This window comes from Prionailurus bengalensis, chromosome C1 (genome assembly GCF_016509475.1).
Source record: "Prionailurus bengalensis isolate Pbe53 chromosome C1, Fcat_Pben_1.1_paternal_pri, whole genome shotgun sequence".
In the NCBI taxonomy this organism is placed as follows: domain Eukaryota; kingdom Metazoa; phylum Chordata; class Mammalia; order Carnivora; family Felidae; genus Prionailurus; species Prionailurus bengalensis.
Window position 1 is genome coordinate 78,504,124 of NC_057345.1, and position 26,882 is coordinate 78,531,005.

Genomic DNA, 26,882 nt, shown 5'->3' on the forward strand with positions numbered 1-26,882 from the left:
TGATCTTATTTTTCCTTCCCTTCCCATATGTTCATCTGTTGTGTTTCTTAAATTTCACATACAAGTAAAATCACATGATATTTGTCTTTCTCTGACTGACTTATGTCACATAGCATACTCTAGCTCCATCCACATTGTTGCAAATGGGAAGATTTCATTCTTTTTGATCACTGAGTAGTAGCCATTGTATATATATACACCACGTCTTCTTTATCCATTCATTATTTGATGGATATGATGTGCTCTTTCCATACTTTGGCTATTGTCAATAGCGCTGCTATATAAACATTGGGGTGCATGTGCCCCTTTGAATCAGCATTTTTGAATCCTTTGGATAAATAACTAGTAATACAGTTGCTGGGTTGTAGGGTAGTTCTATTTTTAGTTTTTTGAGGAACCTCCATACTGTTTTCCACAGTGGCTGCACCAGTTTGCAGTTCCAACAGCAGTGCAAAAGTGTTCTCCTTTCTCTGCATCCTCACCAGCATCTGTTGTTTCTTGAGTGGTTAATTTTAACCATTCTGACATATGTGAGGTGGTATCTCATTGTGGTTTTGATTTGTATTTCCCTGATGATGAGTGATGTTGAGCATCTTCTATGTGTCTGTTAGCCATCTGGATGTCTTTGGAGAAGTGTCTATACATGTCTTCTGCCCAATTCTTCACTGGATTGTTTGGTTTTTGGGTGTTGATTTTGAGAAGTTCTTTAGAGATTTTGGATACTAACCCTTTATGTGATAGGTCGTTTGCAAATATCTTCTCCCATTCCATCGTTTGCCTTCTTGTTTTGTTGATTATTTTCTTTGCTGTGCAGAAGTTTTTCATCTTGACGAGGCCTCAATATTTCATTTATGCTTTTGTTTGCCTTGTCTCCAGAGACATGTCTAGTAAGAAGTTGTTGTGACTGAGGGGTGCCTGGGTGGTTTAGTTGGTTAAGCATCTGACTTGGCTCAAGTCATGATCTCGTGGTCCGTGAGTTCGAGCCCCATGTCAGACTGTGCTGACAGCTCAGAGCCTGAAGCCTACTTCAGATTCTGTGACTCCCTCTCTGTCTGCCCCTTCCCCACTCACACTCTGTCTTTCGTTCTCAAAAATAAATAAACATTAAAAAACAAACAAACAAAAAAAAATGAAGTTGCTGTGGCTGAGGTCAAAGAGGTTGTTGCCTGTGTTCTCCTATAGGATTTTGATGGTTTCCAGTCTCACATTTAGGGCTTCATCCATTTTGAATTTATTTTTGTGTGTGGTTTAAGAAAACGGTCCAGTTTTATTCTTCTACATGTTGCTGTCTGGTTTTCCCAGCACCATTTGCTGAAGAGACTCTCTTTTTTCCATTGGACAGTCTTTCCTGCTTTGTCGAAGATTATGTGGTTAGACATTTGTGCATCAATTTATGGGCTCTCTGTTCTGTTCCACTGATCCATGTGTCTATTTTTGTGCCAGTACCATACTGTCTTGAGGATTATAGCTTTGTAATACAGCTTAAAGTCAGGAATTGTGATTCCTCCAGCTTTGCTTTGTTTTTTCAACATTACTTTGGCTTTTAGGGTCTTTGTAGTTCTATGCAAATTTTAGGATTGTTTGTTCTAGCTCTGTAAAGAATTCTAGATAGGGATTGCATTGAATGTGTAGATTGCATTCAGTAGTATAGACATTTTAACAGTATTTTCTAATTCATGAGCATGGATTGTTTTTCCATTTCGTTGTGTATTCTTCAATTTCTTTCATAAGCTTTCTATAGTTTTCGGCCTACAGATTTTTACCTCCTTGGTTAGGTTTATTCCTAGGTATATTAAGGTTTTTGTTGCTCTTATAAATGGGATAGATTCCTTGATTTCTCTTTCTGCTGCTTAATTTTTGGTGTATAGAAATGCAAACAATTTCTGTACGTTGAATTTATATCCCGCAACTTTGCTGAATTCATGTATTGATTGTAGCCATGTTTTGGTGGAGTCTTTGGGTTTTCTATGTAGAGTGTCATTTCATCTGAGAGGAGTTAAACTTCAATAAAAAAAATTGACTTCTTTTTACCAATATGCATGACACTTATTTTTTTCTTGTCTGATTGTGAGTCTAGGACTTCCTTCCAGTACTATGTTGAACAACAGTGGTAAAAGTGATCATCCCTGTCATGTTCTTGACCTTAGGTGAAATACTGTCACTTTTTCCCCATTGAGGATGATATTAGCTGTGAGCCTTTCATATATGGCTTTTATAATGTTGAAGTATGTTCCTTCCTTCTCCCCTGCTTTCTCAAGGGTTTTTATCAGGAAAGGATTCTGTATTTTGTCAAATGCTTTTTCTGCACCTATTAAAAGGATCATATGCTCCTTACCCTTTCTTTTAATAATGTGGCATATCACATTGATTGATTTGAGAATATTGAACCAGCCATGCACCTCAGGAATAAATCCCACTTGATCATGGTGAATAATTCTTTTTTTTTAATATGAAATTTATTGTCAAATTGGTTTCCATACAACACCCAGTACTCATCCCAATAGGTGCCCTCCTCAATGCCCATCACCCACTTTCCCCTCCCGCCCACCTCCCACCAACCCTTAGTTTATTCTAAGTTTTTAAGAGTCTCTGCTGGTTTGCCTCCTTCCCTCTCTATAACTTTTTTTTTCCTTCCCCTCCCTCATGGTCTTCTGTTAAGTTTCTCAGGATCCACATAAGAGTGAAACCATATGGTATCTGTCTTTCTCTCCATGACTTATTTCACTTAGCATAACACTCTCCAGTTCCATCCATGTTGCTACAAAAGGCCATATTTCATTCTTTCTCATTGCCAAGTAGTATTCCATTGTATATATAAACCACAACTTCTTTATCCATTCATTAGTTGATGGACATTTAGGCTCTTTCCATAATTTGGCTATTGTTGAAAGTGCTGCTATAAACATTGGGGTACAAATGCCCCTATGCATCAGCACTGCTGTATCCCTTGGATAAATTCCTAGCAGTGGTATTGCTGGGTCATAGGGTAGGTCTATTTTTAATTTTTTGAGGAACCTCCACACTGTTTTCCACAATGCCTCCACCAGTTTGCATTCCCACCAACAGTGCCAGAGGGTTCCTGTTTCTCCACATCCTCTCCAGCATCTTTAGTCTCCTGATTTGTTCATTTTAGCCACTCTGACTGGCGTGAGGTGGTATCTCAGTGTGGTTTTGATTTGTATTTCCTTGATGAGGAGTGACTCTGAGCATCTTTTCATGTGCCTGTTGGCCATCTGGATGTCTTCTTTAGAGAAGTGTCTATTCATATCTTCTGCCCATTTCTTCACTGGGTTATTTGTTTTTCGGGTGTGGAGTTTGGGGAGTTCTTTATACATTTTGGATACTAGCCCTTTGTCTAATATGTAATTTGCAAGTATCTTTTCCCATTCCTTCAGTTGCCTTTTAGTTTTATTGATTGTTTCCTTTGCAGTATAGAAGCTTTTTATCTTCATGAGGCCCCAATAGTTCATTTTTGTTTTTTAATTCCCTTGCCTTTGGGGATGTGTCGAGTAAGAAATTGCTGTGGCTGAGGTCAGAGAAGTTTTTTCCTGCTTTCTCCTCTAGGGTTTTGATGGTTTCCTGCCTCACATTCAGGTCCTTCATCCATTTTGAGTTTATTTTTGTGAATGGTGTAAGAAAGTGGTCTAGTTTCATTCTTCTGCATGTTGCTGTCCAGTTCTCCCAGCACCATTTGTTAGAGACTGTCTTTTTTTCCATTGGATATTATTTCCTGCTTTGTCAAAGATTGGTTGGCCATACTTTTGTGGGTCTAGTTCTAGAGTCTTTATTCTATTCCATTGGTCTATGTGTCTGTTTTTGTGCCAATACCATGCCGTCTTGATGATTACGGCTTTGCAGTAGAGGCTAAAGTCTGGGATTGTGATGCCTCCCGCTTTTGTTTTCTTCTTCAATATTACTTTGGCTATTTGGCATCTTTTGTGGTTCCATACAATTTTAGGATTGCTTGTAGCTTCGAGAAGAATGCTGGTGTAATTTTGATTGGGATTGCATTGAGTGTGTAGATTGCTTTGGGTAGTATTGACATTTTAACAATATTTATTCTTCCAATCCATGAGCATGGAATGTTTTTGCATTTGTTTGTATCTTCTTCAATTTCCTTCATAAGCTTTCTATAGTTTTCAGCATACAGATCTTTTACATCTTTGGTTAGGCTTATTCCTAGGTATTTAATGATTCTTGGTGCAATTGTGAATGGATCAGTTCTTTATTTGTCTTTCTGTTGCTTCATTATTAGTGTATAAGACTGCAACTGATTTCTGTAAATTAATTTTGTATCCTGTGAATTTGCTGAATCAATGTATCAGTTCTAGCAGACTTTTAGTGTAGTCTATCGGGGTTTCCATGTATAATATCATGTCATCTGCAAAAAGTGAAAGCTAGACTTCATCTTTGCCAATTTTGATGCCTTTGATTTCCTTTTGTTGACTGATTACTGATGCTAGAACTTCCAACACTATGTTAAACAACAGTAGTGAGAGTGGACATCCCTTTCATGTTCCTGATCTCAGGGGGAAGCTCTCAGTTTTTCCCCATTGAGGATGATATTAGCTGTGGGCCTTTCATAAACGGCTTTTATGATGTTTAAGTATTTTCCTTCTATCCCAACTTTCTTGAGGGTTTTTATTAAGAAAGGATGCTGAATTTTGTCAAATGCTTTTTCTGCATCGATTGACAGGATCATATGGTTCTTTTCTTTTCTTTTATTAATGTGATGTTTCACATTGATTTGCGACTATTGAACCAGCCCTGCATCCCAGGAATGAATCCCACTTGATCATGGTGAATAATTCTTTTTATATGCTGTTGAGTTCGATTTGCTAGTGTCTTTTGCATCCATATTCATCAGGGATATTGGCCTGTAGTTCTCTTTTTTTGCTGGGTCTCTGTCTGGTTTGGGAATCAAAGTAATGCTTGCTTCATAGAATGAGTCTGGAAGTTTTCCTTCCCTTTCTATTTCTTGGAACAGCTTGAGAAGGATAAGTATTACCTCTGCTTTAAATGTCTGGTAGAATTCCCCAGGGAAGCCATCTGGTCTTGGACTCTTATTTGTTGGGAGGTTTTTGATAACTGATTCAGTTTCTTCACTGGTTATGGGTCAGTTCAAATTTTCTATTTCTTCCTGTTTGAGATTTGGAAGTGTGTGGGTGCTTAGGAATTTGTCCATTTCTTCCAGGTTGTCCAGTTTGTTGGCATATAATTTTTCATAGTATTCCTTGATAATTGCTTGTATCTCTGAGGGATTGGTTATAATAATTCCATTTTCATTCATGATTTTATCTATTTGGGTCCTCTCCCTTTTCTTTTTGAGAAGTCTGGCTAGAGGTTTATCAATTTTGTTTATTTTTTCAAAAACCAATTCTTGATTTCATTGATCTGCTGTACTGATTTTTTTAGATTCTATATTGTTTATTTCTGCTCTGATCTTTATTATTTCTCTTCTTCTGCTGGGTTTTGGGTGTTTTCGCTGTTCTGCCTCTAGTTCCTTTAGGTGTGCTGTTAGATTTTGTATTTGGGATTTTTCTTGTTTCTTGAGATAGGCCTGGATTGCAATGTATTTTCCTCTCAGGACTGCCTTTGCTGCATCCCAAAGCATTTGGATTGTTGTATTTTCATTTTCGTTTGTTTCCATATATTTTTTAATTTCTTCTCTAATTGCCTGGTTGACCCAGGCATACTATGGAGGGTTGACCCTGCATACTTTTGGAGGTTTTCCAGACTTTTTCCTGTGGTTGATTTCAAGTTTCATAGCATTGTGGTCTGAAAGTGTGCATGGTATGATCTCAATTCTTTTATACTTATGAAGGGCTGTTTTGTGACCCAGTATGTGATCTATCTTGGAGAATGTTTCATGTGCACTCGAGAAGAAAGTATATTCTGTTGCTTTGGGATGCAGAGTTCTAAATATATCTGTCAAGTCCATCTGATCCAATGTATCATTCAGGGTCCTTGTTTCGTTATTGATCCTGTGTCTAGATGATCTATCCATTGTTGTAAGTAGGGTATTAAATTCCCCTGCAATTACCACATTCTCATCAATAAGGTTGTTTATGTTTGTGATTAATTATTTTATATATTTGGGGGCTCCCGTAATCGGCTCATAGACATTTATATTTGTTAGCTCTTCCTGATGGATAGACCCTGTAATTATTACATAATGCTCTTCTTCATCTCTTGTTACAGCCTTTAATTTAAAGTCTAGTTTGTCTCCAGCTTTCTTTTGACTTCCAGTAGCATGATAGATTGTTCTCCACCCCCTCATTTTCAATCTGAAGGTGTCCTCAGGTCTAAAATGAGTCTCTTGTAGATAGCAAATAGATGGGTCTTGTTTTTTTTATCCATTCTTATACCCTGTTTCTTTTAGTTGGAGCATTTAGTCCATTTACATTCAGTGTTATTATAGAAAGATATGGGTTTAGAGTCATTGTGATATCTGTAGCTTTCATGCTTGTAGTGATGTCTCTGGTACTTTGTGGTCCTTGCAACGTTTCAGTCACAAAGTCCCCCTTAGGATCTCTTGTAGGGCTGGTTTAGTGGTGATGAATTGCTTCAGTTTTTGTTTGGGAAGACCTTTATCTCTCCTTCTATTCTGAATGACAGACTTGCTGGATAAAGGATTCTTGGCTGCATATTTTTTCTGTTCATCATATTGAAGATTTCCTGCCATTCCTTTCTGGCTTGCCAAATATCAGTAGATAGGTCTGCCACTAGGCTTATGCATCTCCCTTTATAAGTTAGAGCCTGTTTATCCCTAGCTGTTTTCAGAATTGTCTCTTTATCCTTGTATTTTGCCAGTTTCACTATGATATGTCGTGGAGAAGATCGATTCAAGTTATGTCTGAAGGGAGTTCTCTGTGCCTCTTGGATTTCAATGCCTGTTTCCTTCCCCAGATCATGGAAGTTATCAGCTATGATTTGTTCAAGTACACCTTCAGCTTCTTTCTCTGTCTCTTCTTCTGGAATTCCTATGATACGGATATTGTTCTGTTTGATTGCATCACTTAGTTCTCTAAATCTCCCCTCATACTCCTGGATTTTTTTAATCTTTTTCTCAACTTCCTCTTTTTCTGTAATTTTATCTTCTAATTCACCCATTCTCTCCTCTGCCTCTTCAATCCACGATATGGCCACCTCCATTTTATTTTGTGCCTAATTTATAGCATTTTAAAATTCTTCATGATTATTTTTTAGTCCCTTGATCTCTGTAGCAATAGATTCTCTGCTGTCCTCTGTGCTTTTTTCAAGCCCAGCGATTAATTTTATGACTATTATTCTAAATTCTTGTTCCATTTTATTGCTTAAATCGATTTTGATCAATTCGTTAGGTATTGCTACTTCCTGGAGTTTCTTTTGAGAAGAATTCTTTCGTTTCATCATTTTGGCTAGTCCCTGCGGTGGCTCCAAACTGCAGGGCACTTCCCCTTTGCTCTCCAGAGAAACTTGTGTTGGTGGGCGGGGCTGCAGTCAGACCCGATGTGTGCCCCTAGCCCACCGCTGGGGCCACAGTTGGACTGGTGTGTACCTTATCTTCCTCTCTCCCAGGGGCAGGACTCAATGTGGAGTGCTATGGCCCCTGTCTGGGCTGTTTGCATACTTCCAGGCACAATTATGGTGCTGCTTTGATGGGATCTGGCCAAGGGTGTATTAGAGGGGTGGGTCCGCAAGGTGCACAGGGGCAGGAGGGCCAGGCTTAGCTAGCTTTGCCATAGGTGGTCCCCTGTGGGAAGGGCCCTGCAGCACCGGGAGGGAGGCAGGCCCGTTGGAGGGATGGATCCACAGAAGCACAGTGATGGGTGTTTGCACGGTGCAAGCAAGTTCGGTGAGGGAAACTGGTTCCCTTTGGAATTTCAGCTGGGGGATGGGAGAGGGAAATTATGCTTGCCAGCACCTTTGTTCCCCTGCGGAGCTCTGTCCTTCTGGGGCTCAACAACTCTCCCTCCCAGCATCCTCTCACCCTCCTCGCTCTCTGAGAGCAGAGCTGTTGACTTCTAACATTCCAGATGTTAAGTCCTGCTTGCTGTCAAAACTCACACAGTCCAGCCCCTCCACTTTTGCAAGCCAGACGTCGGAGGCTCTGCCTTGCCTGGTGGGCTGACCCTCCACCACCCGGCTCCCTCCCGTCAGTCTGCGTAGCATGCACTGCCTCTCTGTACTTCCTACTCTCTTCCGTGGGCCTCTTGTCTACGCTTGGGTCCAGAGAGTCCATTGTGCTAGTCTTCCAGTGGTTTTCTGGATTATTTAGGCTGATGTGGATGGAATCTAAGTGATCAGCAGGACTAGGTGAGCCAAGCGTCTTCCTATGTCGCCATCTTTGGCTATTTGGTGAATAATTCATTTAAGGTACTCTTTGGTTTGATTTGCTAGTATCTTTTTGAGAATTTTTGGATCCGTGTTCATCGGGGATATTGGCCTGTAATTCTCCTTTCTAGCAGGGTCTTTGTCTGGTTTTGGAACCATGGTAATACTGGCCTTATAGTAGAGTTTGAAAGCTTTCCTTCCATTTCTTTTTTTTTTTTTTTTTTGGAACAGTTTGAGAAGAATAGGTATTAACTCTTCTTTAAATGTCTGGTAGAATTCTCCTGGGAAGCCATCTGGCCCAGGACTCTTATTGGTTGGGAGATTTTTGATGACAGATTCAGTTTCTTTGCTAGTTATGGGGCTGTCAAATTTTCTACTTCTTCCTCTTAAGTTTTGGTAGTGTGTGAGTGTTCAGGAATTGTCCATTTCTTTCATATTGTTCACTTTGTTGGTGTATAATTTTTCATAGTATTCTCTTATAATTGTTTGTATCTCTGTGGTGTTGGTTGTGATCTCTCCTCCTTAATTCATGATTTTATCTACTTTGGATCCTCTCTTCTTTTTGTTAAGTCTGGCTGGGGGTTTATCAATTTTGTTTATTCTTTCAAAAAAAACACCACTTTTTAGTTTCTTTGATCTATTCTGCTTTTTGTTTGTTTGTTTGTTTCTATATCATTTAGTTCTCTCTGAGTTTTATTATTTCCTTTCCACTGCTTTGGGCTTTATTTGGTGCTCCTTTCCTAGCTACTTTAGGTGTAAGGTTAGGTTGTGTATTTGGGACCTTTCTTGCTTCTTAAGATGGCCACAATTGCAATGTATTTTCCTCTTAGGACTGCCTTTGCTATATCCCAAAATGTTTGCACTGTATGTCTTCATTTTCATTTGCTTCCGTGTATTTTATTATTTAATTTCCTGGTTAACCCATTCATTCTTTACTGGGATGTTATTTAACCTTCATGTATTTGAGGGCTTTCCAAATTTTTTCTTTTGGGTGATTTCAAGTTTCATAGTGTTGTAATCTGAAAACATGCATGATATGATCTTGATCTTTTTGTACTTGTTGAGGGCTGGTTTGTGACCCAGTATGTGATCTGTTCTGGAGAATGTTCCATGCACACTCAAGAAGAATGTGTATTATGGTGCTTTTTAGGGTGAAATGTTCTGAATATATCTGTTAAGTCCATCTGGTCCAATGTGTCATTCAAAGCCATTGTTTCCTTGCTGATTTTCTCCTAACTTCATCTGTCCATTGCTGTGAGTGGAGTATTAAAGTCTGTTACTATAATGGTATTATTATCGATGAGTTTGTTTATGTTTGTGATTAATTGATGCACATATTTGGGTGCTTCCATGTTAGCATAAATATTTACAATTGTTAGATATTCTTGATGGATAAACCCCGTTAATTATGGTGTAATTCCCTTCTTCATCTCTTGTAACAGTCTTCGTTTTAAAATCTAGTTTGTCTGAACTAGACTTTAAATTAAAGTCTGTAACAAGAGATGAAGAAGGGCATTATATAATAGTTACAGGGTCTATCCATCAGGAAGAGCTAACAATTATAAATGTCTATGCGCCGAATACCGGAGCCCCCAAATATATAAAACAATTACTCATAAACATAAGCAACCTTATTGAGAAGAATGTGGTAATTGCAGGGGACTTTAACACCCCACTTACAGAAATGGATAGATCATCTAGACACACGGTCAATAAAGAAACAAGGGCCCTGAATGAGACATTGGATCAGATGGACTTGACAGATATATTTAGAACTCTGCATCCCAAAGCAACAGAATATACTTTCTTCTCGAGTGCACATGGAACATTCTCCAAGATAGATCATATACTGGGTCACAAAACAGCCCTTCATAAGTATAAAAGAATTGAGATTATACCATGCATACTTTCAGACCACAATGCTATGAAACTTGAAATCAACCACAGGAAAAAGTCTGGAAAACCTCCAAAAGCATGGAGGTTAAAGAACACCCTACTAACGAATGAGTGGGTCAACCAGGCAATTAGAGAAGAAATTAAAAAATATATGGAAACAAACGAAAATGAAAATACAACAATCCAAACGCTTTGGGATGCAGCGAAGGCAGTCCTGAGAGGAAAATACATTGCAATCCAGGCCTATCTCAAGAAACAAGAAAAATCCCAAATACAAAATCTAACAGCACACCTAAAGGAACTAGAAGCAGAACAGCAAAGGCAGCCTAAGCCCAGCAGAAGAAGAGAAATAATAAAGATCAGAGCAGAAATAAACAATATAGAAACTAAAAAAACTGTAGAGCAGATCAACGAAACCAAGAGTTGGTTTTTTGAAAAAATAAACAAAATGGACAAACCTCTAGCCAGGCTTCTCAAAAAGAAAAGGGAGATGACCCAAATAGATAAAATCATAAATGAAAATGGAATTATTACAACCAATCCCTCAGAGATACAAACAATTATCAGGGCATACTATGAAAAATTATATGCCAACAAATTGGACAACCTGGAAGAAATGGACAAATTCCTGAACACCCACACTCTTCCAAAACTCAATCAGGAGGAAATAGAAAGCTTGAACAGACCCATAACCAGCGAAGAAATTGAATCGGTTATCAAAAATCTCCCAACAAATAAGAGTCCAGGACCAGTTGGCTTCCCAGGGGAGTTCTACCAGATGTTTAAAGCAGAGATAATACCTATCCTTCTCAAGCTATTCCAAGAAATAGAAAGGGAAGGAAAACTTCCAGACTCATTCCATGAAGCCAGTATTACTTTGATTCCTAAACCAGACAGAGACCCAGTAAAAAAAGAGAACTACAGGCCAATATCCCTGATGAATATGGATGCAAAAATTCTCAATAAGATACTAGCAAATTGAATTCAACGGCATATAAAAAGAATTATTCACCATGATCAAGTGGGATTCATTCCTGGGCTGCAGGGCTGGTTCAACATTCGCAAATCAATCAACGTGATACATCACATTAACAAAAAAAAAGAGAAGAACCATATGATCCTGTCAATCGATGCAGAAAAGGCCTTTGACAAAATCCAGCACCCTTTCTTAATAAAAACCCTTGAGAAAGTCGGGATAGAAGGAACATACTTAAAGATCATAAAAGCCATTTATGAAAAGCCCACAGCTAACATCATCCTCAACGGGGAAAAACTGAGAGCTTTTTCCCTGAGATCAGGAACACGACAGGGATGCCCACTCTCACCGCTGTTGTTTAACATAGTGCTGGAAGTTCTAGCATCAGCAGACAACAAAAGGAAATCAAAGGCATCAAAATTGGCAAAGACGAAGTCAAGCTTTCGCTTTTTGCAGATGACATGATATTATACATGGAAAATCCGATAGACTCCACCAAAAGTCTGCTAGAATTGATACATGAATTCAGCAAAGTTTCAGGATAAAATCAATGTACAGAAATCAGTTGTATTCTTATACACTAATAATGAAGCAACAGAAAGACAAATAAAGAAACTGATCCCATTCACAATTGCACCAAGAAGCATTAAATACCTAGGAATAAATTTAACCAAAGATGTAAAGGATCTGTATGCTGAAAACTATAGAAAGCTTATGAAGGTAATTGAAGAAGATTTAAAGAAATGGAAAGACATTCCCTGCTCATGGATTGGAAGAATAAATATTGTCAAAATGTCAATACTACCCAAAGCTATCTACACATTCATTGCAATCCCAATCAAAATTGCACCAGCATTCTTCTTGAAACTAGAACAAGCAATCCTAAAATTCATATGGAACCACAAAAGGCCCCGAATAGCCAAAGTAATTTTGAAGAAGAAGACCAAAACAGGAGGCATCACAATCCCAGACTTTAGCCTCTACTACAAAGCTGTCATCATCAAGACAGCATGGTATTGGCACCAAAACAGACACATAGACCAATGGAATAGAATAGAAACCCCAGAACTAGACCCACAAACGTATGGCCAACTCATCTTTGACAAAGCAGGAAAGAACATCCAATGGAAAAAACACAGTCTCTTTAACAAATGGTGCTGGGAGAACTGGACAGCAACATGCAGAAGGTTGAAACTAGACCACTTTCTCACACCATTCACAAAAATAAACTCAAAATGGATGAAGGACCTGAATGTGAGGCAGGAAACCATCAAAACCTTAGAGGAGAAAGCAGGAAAAGACCTCTCTGACCTCAGCCGTAGCAATCTCTTACTCGACACATGCCCAAAGGCAAGGGAATTAAAAGCAAAAGTGAGGGGCGCCTGGGTGGCTCAGTCGGTTGGGCGTCCGACTTCAGCTCAGGTCACGATCTCGCGGTCTGTGAGTTCGAGCCCCGCGTCGGGCTCTGGGCTGATGGCTCAGAACCTGGAGCCTGCTTCCGATTCTGTGTCTCCCTCTCTCTCTGCCCCTCCCCTGTTCATGCTGTGTCTCTCTCTGTTTCAAAAATAAATGAACGTTAAAAAAATTTAAAAAAAAAATAAAAAAAATAAATAAATAAAAGCAAAAGTGAATTACTGGGACCTTATGAAGATAAAAAGCTTCTGCACAGCAAAGGAAACAACCAACAAAACTAAAAGGCAACCAACGGAATGGGAAAAGATATTTGCAAATGACATATCGGACAAAGGGCTAGTATCCAAAATCTATAAAGAGCTCACCAAACTCCACACCCGAAAAACAAATAACCCAGTGAAGAAATGGGCAGAAAACATGAATAGACACTTCTCTAAAGAAGACATCCGGATGGCCAACAGGCACATGAAAAGATGTTCAGCGTCGCTCCTTATCAGGGAAATACAAATCAAAACCACACTCAGGTATCACCTCACGCCAGTCAGAGTGGCCAAAATGAACAAATCAGGAGACTATAGATGCTGGAGAGGATGTGGAGAAACGGGAACCCTCTTGCACTGTTGGTGGGAATGCAAATTGGTGCAGCCGCTCTGGAAAGCAGTGTGGAGGTTCCTCAGAAAATTAAAAATAGACCTACCCTATGACGCAGCAATAGCACTGCTAGGAATTTACCCAAGGGATACAGGAGTACTGATGCATAGGGCCACTTGTACCCCAATGTTCATAGCAGCACTCTCAACAATAGCCAAATTATGCAAAGAGCCTAAATGTCCAACTGATGAATGGATAAAGAAATTGTGGTTTATATATACAATGGAATACTACGTGGCAATGAGAAAAAATGAAATATGGCCTTTTGTAGCAACGTGGATGGAACTGGAGAGTGTGATGCTAAGTGAAATAAGCCATACAGAGAAAGACAGATACCATATGGTTTCACTCTAATGTGGATCCTGAGAAACTTAACAGGAACCCATGGGGGAGGGGAAGGAAAAAAAAAAAAAGAGGTTAGAGTGGGAGAGAGCCAAAGCATAAGAGACTGTTAAAAACTGAGAACAAACTGAGGGTTGATGGGGGGTGGGAGGGAGGGGAGGGTGGGTGATGGGTATTGAGGAGGGCACCTTTTGGGATGAGCACTGGGTGTTGTATGGAAACCAATTTGACAATAAATTTCATATATTAAAAAAAATAAAAAAATAAAAAAAATAAAAGAACTTGGAAGTTAAAAAATAAAATAAAAATAAAATAAAATCTAGTTTGTCTGGTATAAGTATTGCTACTCTGGCTTTCTTTTGACTTCCATTAGCATGATAGATGGCTTTCCATCCCCTCACTTTCACCCTGCATGTGTCCTTAGGTGTAAAATGGGTCTCTTGTAGGCAGCATATAGATAGATCTTGTTTTTTTATCCATTCTGCTACCTTGTGTCTTTTCATTGGAGCATTTAGTCCATTTACTTTCAGAATGATTATTGAAAGATCTGAATTTATTATTATTATCTGTATTATCTGTAGATTTGGTGTTTCTGGTGGTGTTATCTGGTCTTTTGTAGTCTTTGCTGCTTTCCACTCACAGGGTCACCCTGAGGGTCTCTTGTAGGGCTGGTTTAGTGGTCATTAACTCCTTTAATTTTCATTTGTCTTGGAAAGTCTTTATGTCTCTTTCTGTTCTGAATGACAGACTTGCTGTATAAAAGATTCTTGGGTGCATGTTTTTCCTATTTAGCACATTGAATATTTCCTGCCATTCCCTTCTGGCCTGCTAAGTTTCAGTGGACAGGTCTGCTACTAACCTTATGTGTCTACTCTTGTAGGTTAAGGACCTTTTCTCCCTAGCTGCTTTCAGAATTCTCCCTTTATCTTTGTATTTTGCAAGTTTCACTATCATATATCATGGTTTTGAGCTGTTTTTGTTGATTTTGAAGGGAGTTCTCTGTGCCTCTTGGACTTGGATGCCTGTTTCCTTTCCAGGTTAGAGAAGTTCTCGGCTATAACTTGTTCAAATAAGCTTTCTGCCCCTTTTTCTCACTCTTCTTCTTCTGGGACCCCTATGCTTCATTTCATGGAATCAGTTAGTTCTCTATGCCTCCCCTTATGATCTAGTAATTTCCTTTCCCTCTTTTTTCAGTTTCATGATTTTCCATAATTTTAACATCTATTTCATCTATTCTCTCCTCTGTTTCTTCTATCTTGCTTCACTGTATCTAGCCTATTTTGCATCTCATTTATAGCCTTTTTAAATTCATGCCGACTAGTTTTTAGGTCTTTGATCTTTGCAGCAAGGATTTCTCTGGGGTCTTCTATGCTTTTTCAAGGCCACCTAGTAGTTTTAGGAGGGTTGATCTAAATTCTTGTTGATCTAAATTCTCAGATATATTGCCTGTATCTATTTTAAGCAAGCCCCTGGTTATGATTTCTTCTTGACCTTTCTTTTGGGGACAATTCCTCTGTCTTGTCATTTTGACTACGTTTCTGTCAGTGTTTTGCATGTTCTAAAAGCTTGTTATGTTTCCTGCATCTGAGAGTACCACTATATTAAAAAGGGGCCTGGCACTCCTGGCAGTGTTTCTGGTATATGCTGTGTGCATTCTGCTGTTGCATTTTGGCTTCTCTTTCCCATTGTTCAGTCCTCTACAGAGCTTCTCATTACTTTCAGTGGTGAAGCGTCTGTACCTTTAATTAGGTGTGCTTTGCTTTGTTTGTTGAAGTAACCCTGAAAAAAAAAGGAAAAGGGAGAAAACCCTGATGCCCTGTAATGGGAACCATTGTTTTTAGTAATTGTTAGTAGAGTTAAATAGCAAAAATTCAACTGAGTACATTTACCTTATGTTTTCACTCATATGTGGATCTTGAGAAACTTAACAGAAGACCATGGGAGAGGGGAAGGAGAAAAATAGTTACAGAGAGGGAGGGAGATAAACCATAAGAGACTCTTAAATACTGAGAACAAACTGAGGGTTGATGGGGGTGGGGGAGAGGGGAAAGTTGTTGATGGGCATTGAGGATAGCACTTGTTGGGATGAGCACTGGGTGTTGTATGGAAACTAGTTAGACAATCAATTATATTTTTAAAAAAACCAAATTGGCTTTATTCCATGAATCATGAATTGGGCAGTATCCCAATTAGCAAGGGAAAGGAACTCCACCAAGCTGTGGGAAAGGGAAAGTTTTTTTTTAATTGTTTATTTAGTTTTGAGAGAGAGAATGAGTGGGGAAGGGGCAGAGAGAGTGGGGGACAGAGTGTCTGAAGAGGGTCTGCACTGACAACAGAGAGACCGGTGTGGGACTGGAACTCATGAACCATGAGACAGGACCTGAGCTGAAGTAGGATGCTCAATCAACTGAGCCACCCAAATGCCCCAAAAAGGGAAGTGTTTAAAGACAGGAGTTGGAAAAAAATTATTTGCAAAGAATGCATTTTTCAGGCAAGGTTACTTTCCTGAGGGGAAAGGAAGGGATTTACTGATTGCATTATTTCACTAGTGCTGACCAAGTATTCAGTGTCAATTGGTTAAAGGTTACATTGTGGGGGGTGGGGGGGTGGTAAGTGAGGGATAGGGTGGTTGGGTGGTGAAACTGAAGTTAGGTTAGATATTAAGTCTTGGTTTACTGATGTGGGGTTTAGTGCAAGTGACTCCGTTTTGGGTCTACTATCTCCTTTTTAGCAATAGGAAGCGTGGTATTGATAAGCTTAATGTATAACAAGACATATTTTCAGTGTCAAATTTTAACTTTCAAATATTCTTTAGAATGTCTCCATTAACCTTGTTTGTTTGTTTGTTTCTTTTTTTCTAGAAAGCACCAATGGGGGAGGAGCAGAGGGAGAGGGAGAGAGAGAATCTTAAGTAGGCTCTACACCCTTGGTGGAGCCTGATGCAGGGCTCGATTTCATGACTATGAGATCATGACATGAGCTGAAATCTAGAGTTGGACTTTAACCGACTCAGCCATCCAGGTGCCCCCACATAGTTTCATTTCTGTCTTTAATTTACTCATTCATCAAACATTTCTACATGTCCTGTTTCCTTTTACCTTTTTTCAGATTGTGGCACTGTTAGAAGCTGGGTTGATCCAAAGACAGACAGATGGCTGAAAATGGCACAAAAGAAAAAATAAAATGGACAACCACCATTATTATTAGCTCATCTCTTAAGGTAAATAGACATTTGGGCCATTGATCTTTAATTTAAAAATTAAAAACCATAGAACAATATTTTAAAAGATCCTTAGCTTGATTATCAAAGTTATGTGGATCAGCAAGCACATAAACTAAATGTATTTTAAAGATAAATTATAAATTTTATTGTATCTATTTTCAGCATCTTACATCTCTAAACATTTGAGGGTTGGGAATTTTTTAAAGTTCTTTTTTTTCTTTATAAGCCTGTTCTAATAGAGATATTAAAGGATTCCAGAAACAGTAACACATATGCACATATATATTATTTAAGGTTTTTAAAGAAATAAACCACAGAAACTGATTTTTTTTACCTTAGTGGCATTAGGAGGAGGCTGTCTCCATAGTTTGGATTGGAGGGGATGGGAAGTTAAATGTCTGAAGGCACTTGGTCAGTCCACAGCTGTTTCTAACTCCTTAGTCAACAGGATTTCTCCATTGCCCTGGTATTTATCTGTGAACACTAGCTGATGTCTAGAGTGAAGGGGCAGGATATGACTATTCCACAGTAAAGAGGAGAGAGACAGAATAAGAGTTAAAATAAGATTTTTATCCACTCTGTCCTCTAACTGCTGCCTCAAGCTGCACTTTGCCCTATTAGCTTTAGCCATCTAGCTCCATAACACATACCAGTTTAGGACAGCCTTAAGTCTCACTGATTTTTTTTCATGCTTCTTTTTGTTAGGTTTCTAGAATTCATGTTTCTCTCTTAATTATATAGCTTTTTTAGACTGATTTTGAGAAAGGAAGCCAGCAATCCATGCTAATATGTGAAGAGCAACTACTTTATAATTCATTTATTATGTTTAATCATCTTGTTTTTTCCTATTTGTCCCACCTTTTCTGTTTCTTTTTTCTCTCCTTTCTTGTTAGTTTTTGTGTTGATTGGTCAGTCTCTCTCTCTCTACCTCCCCCCCTCCCCCCATCACCATCTCTCTCCCTCTTTTACTAGCTTTGGAAATTATATGCCCTATTTCTACTATTTTAGTGGTTGCCCTAGAAATTTTAACATGTATACTTAGCTCCACAAAATCACAGTGAATAATTACCTTTATCCTCATCTTAAATCACAAAAGAATCTTAGAACACTCTTAGAACAAGATTCTTGTTGTTATCATATTTAGTTTAATTCTGTTTTTTAACTCCACAAAGTCTTATTTTCTGAAGTTAGCATTTGTTTAGATTTACTCATGTCTTTGCTGTTGTTTTTGCTTTCCTTTTTTTCCTTTGGCTCAGACTTCTCTTTTTAAATCACTTTCTTTTTTTCTGAAGAATATAATTTAGAATTTACCTGTATGAGGATTTTCTAGAAGTAAAAAACTTACTCTCATTTTTTGTTAATATCAAAACATTTCTGTTTTCCCCTTGATTTTGAAAGATGTTTTAAAAGTCAGTTTAATTTAAGTATAACTTACATACAATAAAATGCACCCATTTTATATGTGAAGTTTGATGAGTTTTACAATCAAAATATAGAACATATGCATCACTCTAGAAAGTTCCTTTATGTCCTTTTATAGTAATTTCTTTTCCAGCCCCCTGCCTCAAGTAAACCATTGATCTGATACTTATCACTATAATTGGTTTTGCCTATTGTAGAATTTCCTATAGATGGAATGACACAGTTGGTATTCTTTTGTGTCTTGCTTACATGTTGTTACATATTACAATAGTTTGTTTCCTTTTATTGTTGAGTAGTAGTTTACTGTATGAGTATACCCCAGTTTATTTATCTATTCACCAGTAGATGGACATTTGGGTTGTTTCCAGTTTTGGGCCATTTTTAAGTAAGCTGCTGTAAACCTCATTATATGTCTGTCTGTTGATCTTTGTTTTCATTTCTCTAGTAAATACATAGTAATGGAATTGCTGGGTCATATGGGTCAGATGTTTATTTTTATAAGAAACTGGAAAACTTTCTTCAGTTTTACTACAAATGAACACTGAATCTATTTAACTGCGTGACTAATCTGTGTAACTAAAATAAAAATAATGTGGGAATTATGGTTTTATACTCTCATCAGCAATGTATGAGAATTCCATTTACTCCAAAGTGAAAGATATTTTCACTAAATTTATAGATATTTTGTTTCAGCATATTGAGGAACTCATTTCACTGGATTCTGACTTCCATTGTTATTGTTGATAAGATAGCATCAGTTTGTCACTTCCTTGAAGATTACCTGTCTTTCTTCTCTGACTGCTTTTCAGATTTTGGCATTCTGTGGTTTTAAGGTATAGATTTCTTTTTATCTTTTGAGGCTTCATGAATCTTTAAATTGTTGTTATTACCAAGTTCTTATCCATCATCTCCTTTAATATTGCCTCTGTCCTATTTCCTTGCTCCTTCCTCTCTGAACTCCCATTAGATGTTTGTTAGATCTTATCAGAATATTCTCCATGCATTTTGACTTCCCTTTCACTTCTTCTGTCTTTAGGTTGCAATCTAGGTAATTTAATCTGTCCTTTGTTCCATGTCAGTATTTTTCTCTATTCCTATTGAACTCACCCATTGAGGGTTTTGTTTTGTTTTGTTTGACTTTTTTCAGCTTATGAAATACACATAGAGAAAAGTAGAAAAGGACATAAAAGTATATATGAACCATTTAATGGAGTTATTATAAAGAGAATACCATGTAGCCAATCGGGTCAATAAGTAGAACATTATTCATTTCCTTTTCTCCTCAAGACTTTTATTAATTATATCAATCAAACACCAATTATATTAGGTGTTTATAACTTATTAGTTATATCAAATGTGCATAACACTTATACTTTTTCTATAACCGTAATTCCCGCATTTATTTTCATGTTGGTTACACAGTTAAATAGATTCAGTGTGTACTTGTAGTTTTCATGTAAAAGATATGTCTTTCCACTACTGGATTTTGTTAATGATTGATGAGACAAGCATTAGACACAGCTGAAATGTTCTTTCTCTAGAGGAGCCAAAATTGTCAGACATGGCTTTCAAAAATGTCCCTCAAAGTAGAAGTCTGTTCTTTTTTCATGTGTTTTGTTGGGAGTTACACGTTTCCTACTTTCAACAAAGGAAAGTTTGCTATTGTTTCTCATTCTCCTTTGGTTTTTGTGTACTTTTCAAAGAAAGTAGGAGATACCACCATTTTTATTCTAGTAGTTCCTATATTTTTATATTTTAAATGCTGAGTCTTCATTTACCTTACACATAAATCTTTTTGTTTATTGCTAGTTTTTGCTTTAGAAAAATTCTTTGAAATAGAATAGTTGCACTAAAGAAAGAGACATGCACCATTTGAAGACTTTTGATATGTGTTGTCAAATTACCCTACAGGATGTTTTTATATACAGTGGCATCAGCAGTATATAGGAAGCTCAGCTTATCCTCACCTATGACAGTTCCACATGTTATTTAAGAAAATCTTAAAAAAAAAAAAAAGAAAAGAAAATCTTTGCTAGTTTGGTATTTTATATTTTATATTTCTTTGATTACAAAGGAGATTAAACATTTTTTCAGACACATTATTTTTATTTCTTCTGTAATTTTATCTTTCCTTTTTTTCTGTTGGCATAAATAATAAATTTTTATTCTTTAAAATATTAAAAAATATAAAATTGTGTTATACTATTAAGATTTTTCTTAAGGTTTTTTTTTTTTGCCTTTCAATTTTATTTGGTATTTGTGAAATCATAAGTTGCATATTTTTATTTCTACTCTATCTTTAGGAATTAAGGCAGCTGTTTTTATTATACAGTCAAATTTAACAGCTTCTTCCCTGAGATTTCTTAAATTGCTCTTATAAAATTTTTATATATCAGCCTTAAATATGTGTTATACATCTATACATATGCTCATATACAGATAATCATTATATAGTTTTGAATCTGATTCTGTTGTTTTCTCTTCAGTTGATGTATATATTAAATATTGAATCATTACCACACTTTTAAATTCATTGTAGTTGTGTGATATACCTTAAACTTAATAAGGCATGTTCCTTCCATACTGTTCATATGTTTTTAGAACATATTTTTCTTCTTGATCAGGGAATCATAAAACTATGGTGTATGCCCTGGCCTACAGCATGTTATTGCCAAGCCAATGAATTAAGCAGGGTTTTTACATTTTTAAAGGCTTATAAAAAAGAGAGAGAAAGAGAGAAAGAAGGAAGGAGACAGGAAGGAAGGAAAAGAAGAAGGAAAGAAGGAAGGAGGGAAAGAAGATGGGAAGGAAGGAGGGACGGTGAGAGAAAGAAAGGAGGGAGACAGGGAAGAAGAAAGGAAGAAAAGAAAAAAATGTGACAGAGATCATATGCAGCCTCACAAGCCTATGATATTTATTATTTGGCCTTCTGCTGAAATAGTCTGCCGAACTTTATTCTAGATGAACTTCAAAATCACTTTAAGTTAAAAAAATTTTCCATTCATTACACTTTTGATTTGAATTGAACTAATTTATTAAACGAGGGAAAAATTTATTCTTCCCATCCTTTGAACACATGAGATATATTGTTTTTTTTCAAGTCTTTATTTTCTCAGATAATTAAGAAATTTTTTCTTCATATTAATTCTGTTTCTTTTTAAGTACCTTGATAGTTGATGTTTTTGTTGCTATTATGAAATATTTCCCCATGTTTTCAATCTGTAAGTAGAAACTTTTGAGTTTGTGGTAATTTATTTTTATTATTATTTTTTTTAAATGTTTATTTATTTTTGAGAGAAAGAGAGAGCACAAGTGGGGGAGTGGCAGAGAGGGAGGGAGACTGAGATCCAAAGTAGGTTCCAGGTTCTGAGCTGTCAGCACAGAGCCCCACACGGGGCTCACACTCACGAACCATGAAATCATGACCTTAGCCGAAGTCAGACACTTAACTAGGCGCCCCTGTGGTTGGTTGGTTACTACTTACTTACTTACTTGTTTATTTTATTTTATTTTATTTTATTTTATTTTATTTTATTTTATTTTATTTTACTTTATTTTATTTTTATTATGATTGCATTGACTCTATTTATTTATATTAAATATAATTTATTGTCAAATTGGTTTCCATACAATACCCAGTGCTCATCCCAACAGGTGCCCTCCTCAATACCCATCACCCACTTTTGTGGTTATTTATTCTTAATCACCGCACTGCATTTTCATAATTTATTATCAGTTGGTTCTATGGGATTTTCAAGGGAAGCAGTCATAATTTGTGATTAGAATTTCTGGCAGCTATATCTCTTATTTTTATCTCATGGCCTTTTGCTGTGACCAAAACATCTAAAACAGTGTTTCTGATTTTAATGAGAATAATTCCAGTATTTTACTATATATGACGTACCTGTTGCTATAAAGTATTTACTGTATTGATATTCATCTAAGCTTAATTAATTATAAAATTTTTCTTTTAATCATAAATAAGTGTATAGTTTTTCAGTTGCATTGGTTTTTGTTGTCTCTTGAGAAGAACTTAAGTGACTAATCTTTTTATTTCTTTTTTTTTTTTTTTTAATTTTTTTTTCAACGTTTATTTATTTTTGGGACAGAGAGAGACAGAGCATGAACGGGGGAGGGGCAGAGAGAGAGGGAGACACAGAATCGGAAACAGGCTCCAGGCTCTGAGCCATCAGCCCAGAGCCCGACGCGGGGCTCGAACTCCCGGACCGCGAGATCGTGACCTGGCTGAAGTCGGACGCTTAACCCACTGCGCCACCCAGGCGCCCCTGACTAATCTTTTCATTTCTTGATTAAATTAATTGATCGTTGTGGATTTTTCTTTCATATTCTCTTAAAATTTGGTTTTCTATTATTTTATTTTTGAATGAGTATTTACTAATGATTAGGCTGTGGTTTTCTCTTTCTGAGGTATTTTTGTAGGGAATAGGGGGTTTCCTTTTTCATTCTTTTTTTTTTTATTCCTTTTGTTTATATCTATGTAGTTATATAGCATGGAAATTTTAAGGTAAAATGTGCTTTACTATTAAATTTTCTGTGCTGTTAATTTTTTTATGCAATGTAGAAAAATAGTGGTTTTGCTTAGTTAAGTTTTGCACTATGTTATGAGTCTATTTCATAAATTATATATTTTTTCAAAAATTTACTAAACTATAGAGATAAATTTATTAAGTTGAAATTTATGAAATTGCCATTTCTGTGATTAAAATTTTCATATTGGCATTCATTTAATTTTCTCATTAACTATATCAGTTATTGAGTACCCTTTCTCATTTCTGTTTTTATTTATAGTTCCTTTCTAATGAGTAGATTTGGTAGACAGAATGTTAATTTTATAGAATATTGATAGGTGTTATATTTGTAGAAAGAAGTATTGGATTGTATTTGGAATTCTTGTATAAACAAATTTATACAATTTTTTTATTGCACTGTCTTAACAGCTGTTCATATGCTCAGATGCATTATAAATCCTCAAAAGGAGATAAAATAATATTCAGTGTTTCTGAGTATTAATTGAATAAGGAATACATTTTAATATCTCATGGGACTAATATTCCATAAAATATGCTTTGGAAAATCTAGTTTTAGCTCCTAGTTATTTGAAAAATTAACTCTTGAATTTGGCTATTTTTTTTTCTAATTCAGTACTTTTTATTTTTATTTTTATTATTTTCTTTTATTATTTTTATTATCATTCTTTTAGTTGGCACCCCAGATAGCATATGAATTTTTTAAGTTTATTATTATTTTTTATTGAAGTGTAGTTGACACAGTGTTACCATATTTTCCAGGTGTATAGCATAGTGATTTGACAAATCTTGTACATTCTTCCATACTCACTAGAGGTGTAGCTACTAATAGAATATGATTAAAATTCATTAACATGGCATACATGGGTCCTTAGGTTATGCACGCATTTATTCCTAACACCATCTTCAAGTTAACTGACTTGTGTATACCTTACATACTTATCATCTAAGGATCCTACTTTTGGTTCTGAATACCTTTGCCTGTTACTTTTTCTGTCCATGCTTTTCTCACATTTATCTTCTTCCTTCACTTGTCTGCTTAATAAACTCCTTTCTACTTTAAAGGTTTAACTCATATTTTATGAAGCTTTTCTGACTCACATCTGTTACATCCTTTTATAGTTTCTGGTTCTTAGCCAAAATTCTCAGTCTTGTCTTTCATCTCCTTAAACATAGTAAACATTGCTATTTTAAGGTATGGATCTGGTATGACTTCACTTTATGTATCCCCTGTGAGTCTACTTCTATTGCCTATTGTTTCTTGTAGTTCTCTTCCAAGTATTTCATCTCTTTGTATGTCTGATTATTTTTGTGTATTGGAATTTGTATTTGAAAAATTGTAGAAATAATTTGAGGCCTAGAATAGTGTTCTATTCCTCTAAGAAGCTTTAATTTTACAAGAGAATTAAACCCCTAAAACCTAAGCAGGGTTGCTACATACATTACAGGACATTCAGTTACAATATTTGGGTTTTAGGTAAGCAATTAACTTAGTATAAGTACATCCCAAATATTGCATGGGACATACTTATACTAAAAATTATGTTGTTTATCTGAAATTCAAATTCAGCTGGGTGTTCTTTATTTTTATTTGCAAAATCTGTCAGTCCAAGCCCTAAAGCATCTATTGTATGTAATAAATGAATTACATCTAGAATGGTACTAGTTATGTGAGAATTGAAAGAATAGTCACTCAGATAATTTTCTTTGTAGTTCGAAAGAGGAAACCTGATTGAGAAAGGTTGCTCTAAGGAGTGGTTCTGCAAGATGGTTGTGAATACTAGTAACACAGTATCACCTAAAGACAATTTCTGGGATTGAAATGGTTTGAAGCTAGGCTATAGTCCCTGTGAGAGCTGTTCTACTTTTATCAGGAGCTGTGTTTAGCCTGTCAGCTCTTTCGGAATTGGCAGATGCCCTCAGGGAAAAGGTGGCCTAAATGCTGGTCTCATATCTTTGAATTTCTGTATGGATTTGGCCTTATAATTGTTCACTATCCTGCTAGCTCTCTGATGTATTCAAGAAGATTTTTTAAATTGTCCAGCTTTTCTAGTTGCTTCAGCAGGAGGTTTGGCTTAAATTGCTTAGTCTGCCATTGCTGGAATCAATGTATAGTTTTAAACAGCAGAAATAAACTCATGGGAAGAGCCATAGTTGAACTCTAGGTCAGGATCTGTTTGGCACAAAATACTCTCTTTGGGACAGAAAGGAAGCATATATTTTGTACATAATTCCAGCCTGTGTACTTAAAATATACATGTTATAAAGCAAAATATAAAATTAATATACCTAAGGGATTTTTATCTACTTGGGAGAATAATCAGCTTGAGCTGTAACCAATCGGGAAACCCTATTAACCACTTACATTTTAGTGGCTTGGATAAAATTATCTAAGTAATTACTTGTATAGAATAGAAAATGAGATGGTTTTTGAAATGGCATTCAAACAGAAGTCCTGTTGCTGTGTTCATACATGTTTTCTGACTCACCTAAGGCTTGAAGCATCTTAAAATTATAATAAAAGTAACTGTAGTATACACAAATAAATTGGAGAATTTGTTGTCTCCTTGTGGTATTTTGTACATCTGGCACTTCATGGTTCTCTGAGCCATCTAAGAAACTCACCACAACCCACCTTCCAATTTATATTAATGTATGCCAGGATCCATCTCCAAGTTGTGTTTTTAAAAGAACTTTGCATTTGCTCTGCTTCTTATAGTTTAGTTCTTTAATACTGTCTTTTGTTTCTGTCTCTAAATAACATAACTAGTACACAATTCATTTCCAAACAGTGTGTTTCAGAACTAAATATTTTTGTTTTTACAAAAGTGTTTTCACCATAGAGAGCACATTTACTGTCTCCTTTGATGATCAGATATATAAGTGGTATAGTTATAAAAGAAGCTATTAAATTAATTTTTTCATTAGCTTTAACAAAAAATCATTGTAAGCATGTCTTAAGTTTATGTTTCTGAAAAAAAATGTTTTTTAGAGTTGTGAAGTTGCAACTGCCCTAGATCGAAGCCACAAGATTCGGTATTCAGATTCAGTGGAAAATGGATCAATTATCTTTTCTCTTTCTGGTACAGTATATTTGCTGTCTTAAGTTTCTTATAAAATATAGGAGTATAAATTCTAATACTGGTAGTTCAGTAACCAGGTAATAAGCTTAAGGTACTATCTTTTCAGAGAGGTAAATGTATAAAACTATTACTGCTGCAAAAGTAGTGCATGTGGCCGATTACAACATGCATTTCTTTTTAGATTACAATTGTTGAACTAAAGCTGAACCAGTGGAGTGTGATAGAAGATATTAAAAACTACTTGTTTTGGAACTAAGATGAAAATAGAACAAAGCCACCTCTCCAACAGTCAGTACTTAAAATGTTACCAGTATTAATGAAGAGGCCAACGTCACATTGGTCAAAAGCCATATACAAAAACATTATAGGAGAATGCTTTTTCATGATTTTGTACATGATTTTGATGAATATAACATAAACAAATACTAAAAGAAAAGAATCAAATGGAGACAAATAGAAGTTCCGCGAATCATAAAACTGTACAATGGTCATGGGCAAAATAGAGGAAGGAATTAGATTAGATGAGAAGCCTGGGACAATGGAAAGGGGGCAGCACAAAGCATAGTTTTGTGATAGGGAAATGACTGAAGTGATAAAAGGTGGAGGTAAAGAATTTTATCAGGAGGGTTGCAAACAGACTGATACTTTAGCAGAGGTTTTGGAAGACAGGCAGCTTTCAAAAGCTACTAGAAATAAAACTCCAGGCTGAAAGTGGTTCAACTTCAAACTCATCCTTCCTGGTTGAATAAAGAGCCCACTAGGGAGAAGTGAAATGTTCTTGAATACCTCCTATGTGCCTTGGCCACTTTATATACTGTATCTTATTGAATCCTCTCAACAAACCCATGAACAATTATTATTGCCATCTTACAGATGGGGGAGCTTAGGTTCAAAGAGGTTTATATAAATTGCCCAACTTCACTCAATTAGTATATAATCACTTTCCTCAGATTGTCTACTCCTCATCATTTAAAGTGCTATAATTAGATCAAATTTCCTTTCAGGACTATTCT

At 36.4% G+C, this 26,882-nt stretch overlaps 1 protein-coding gene across 1 annotated transcript in view; it reads left to right on the plus strand.

The window, feature by feature from the left end:
* CC1H1orf146 (chromosome C1 C1orf146 homolog) overlaps positions 1-26,882 on the plus strand; it is a 58,878-nt gene that overhangs the window by 29,793 nt on the left and 2,203 nt on the right. The window contains exons 2-3 of the mRNA XM_043575570.1: positions 16,703-16,814; positions 25,779-25,869. Coding sequence (XP_043431505.1) covers positions 16,746-16,814; positions 25,779-25,869 — 160 coding nt within the window. The 5' untranslated portion in view covers positions 16,703-16,745. The remainder of the gene's footprint in view (positions 1-16,702; positions 16,815-25,778; positions 25,870-26,882) is intronic.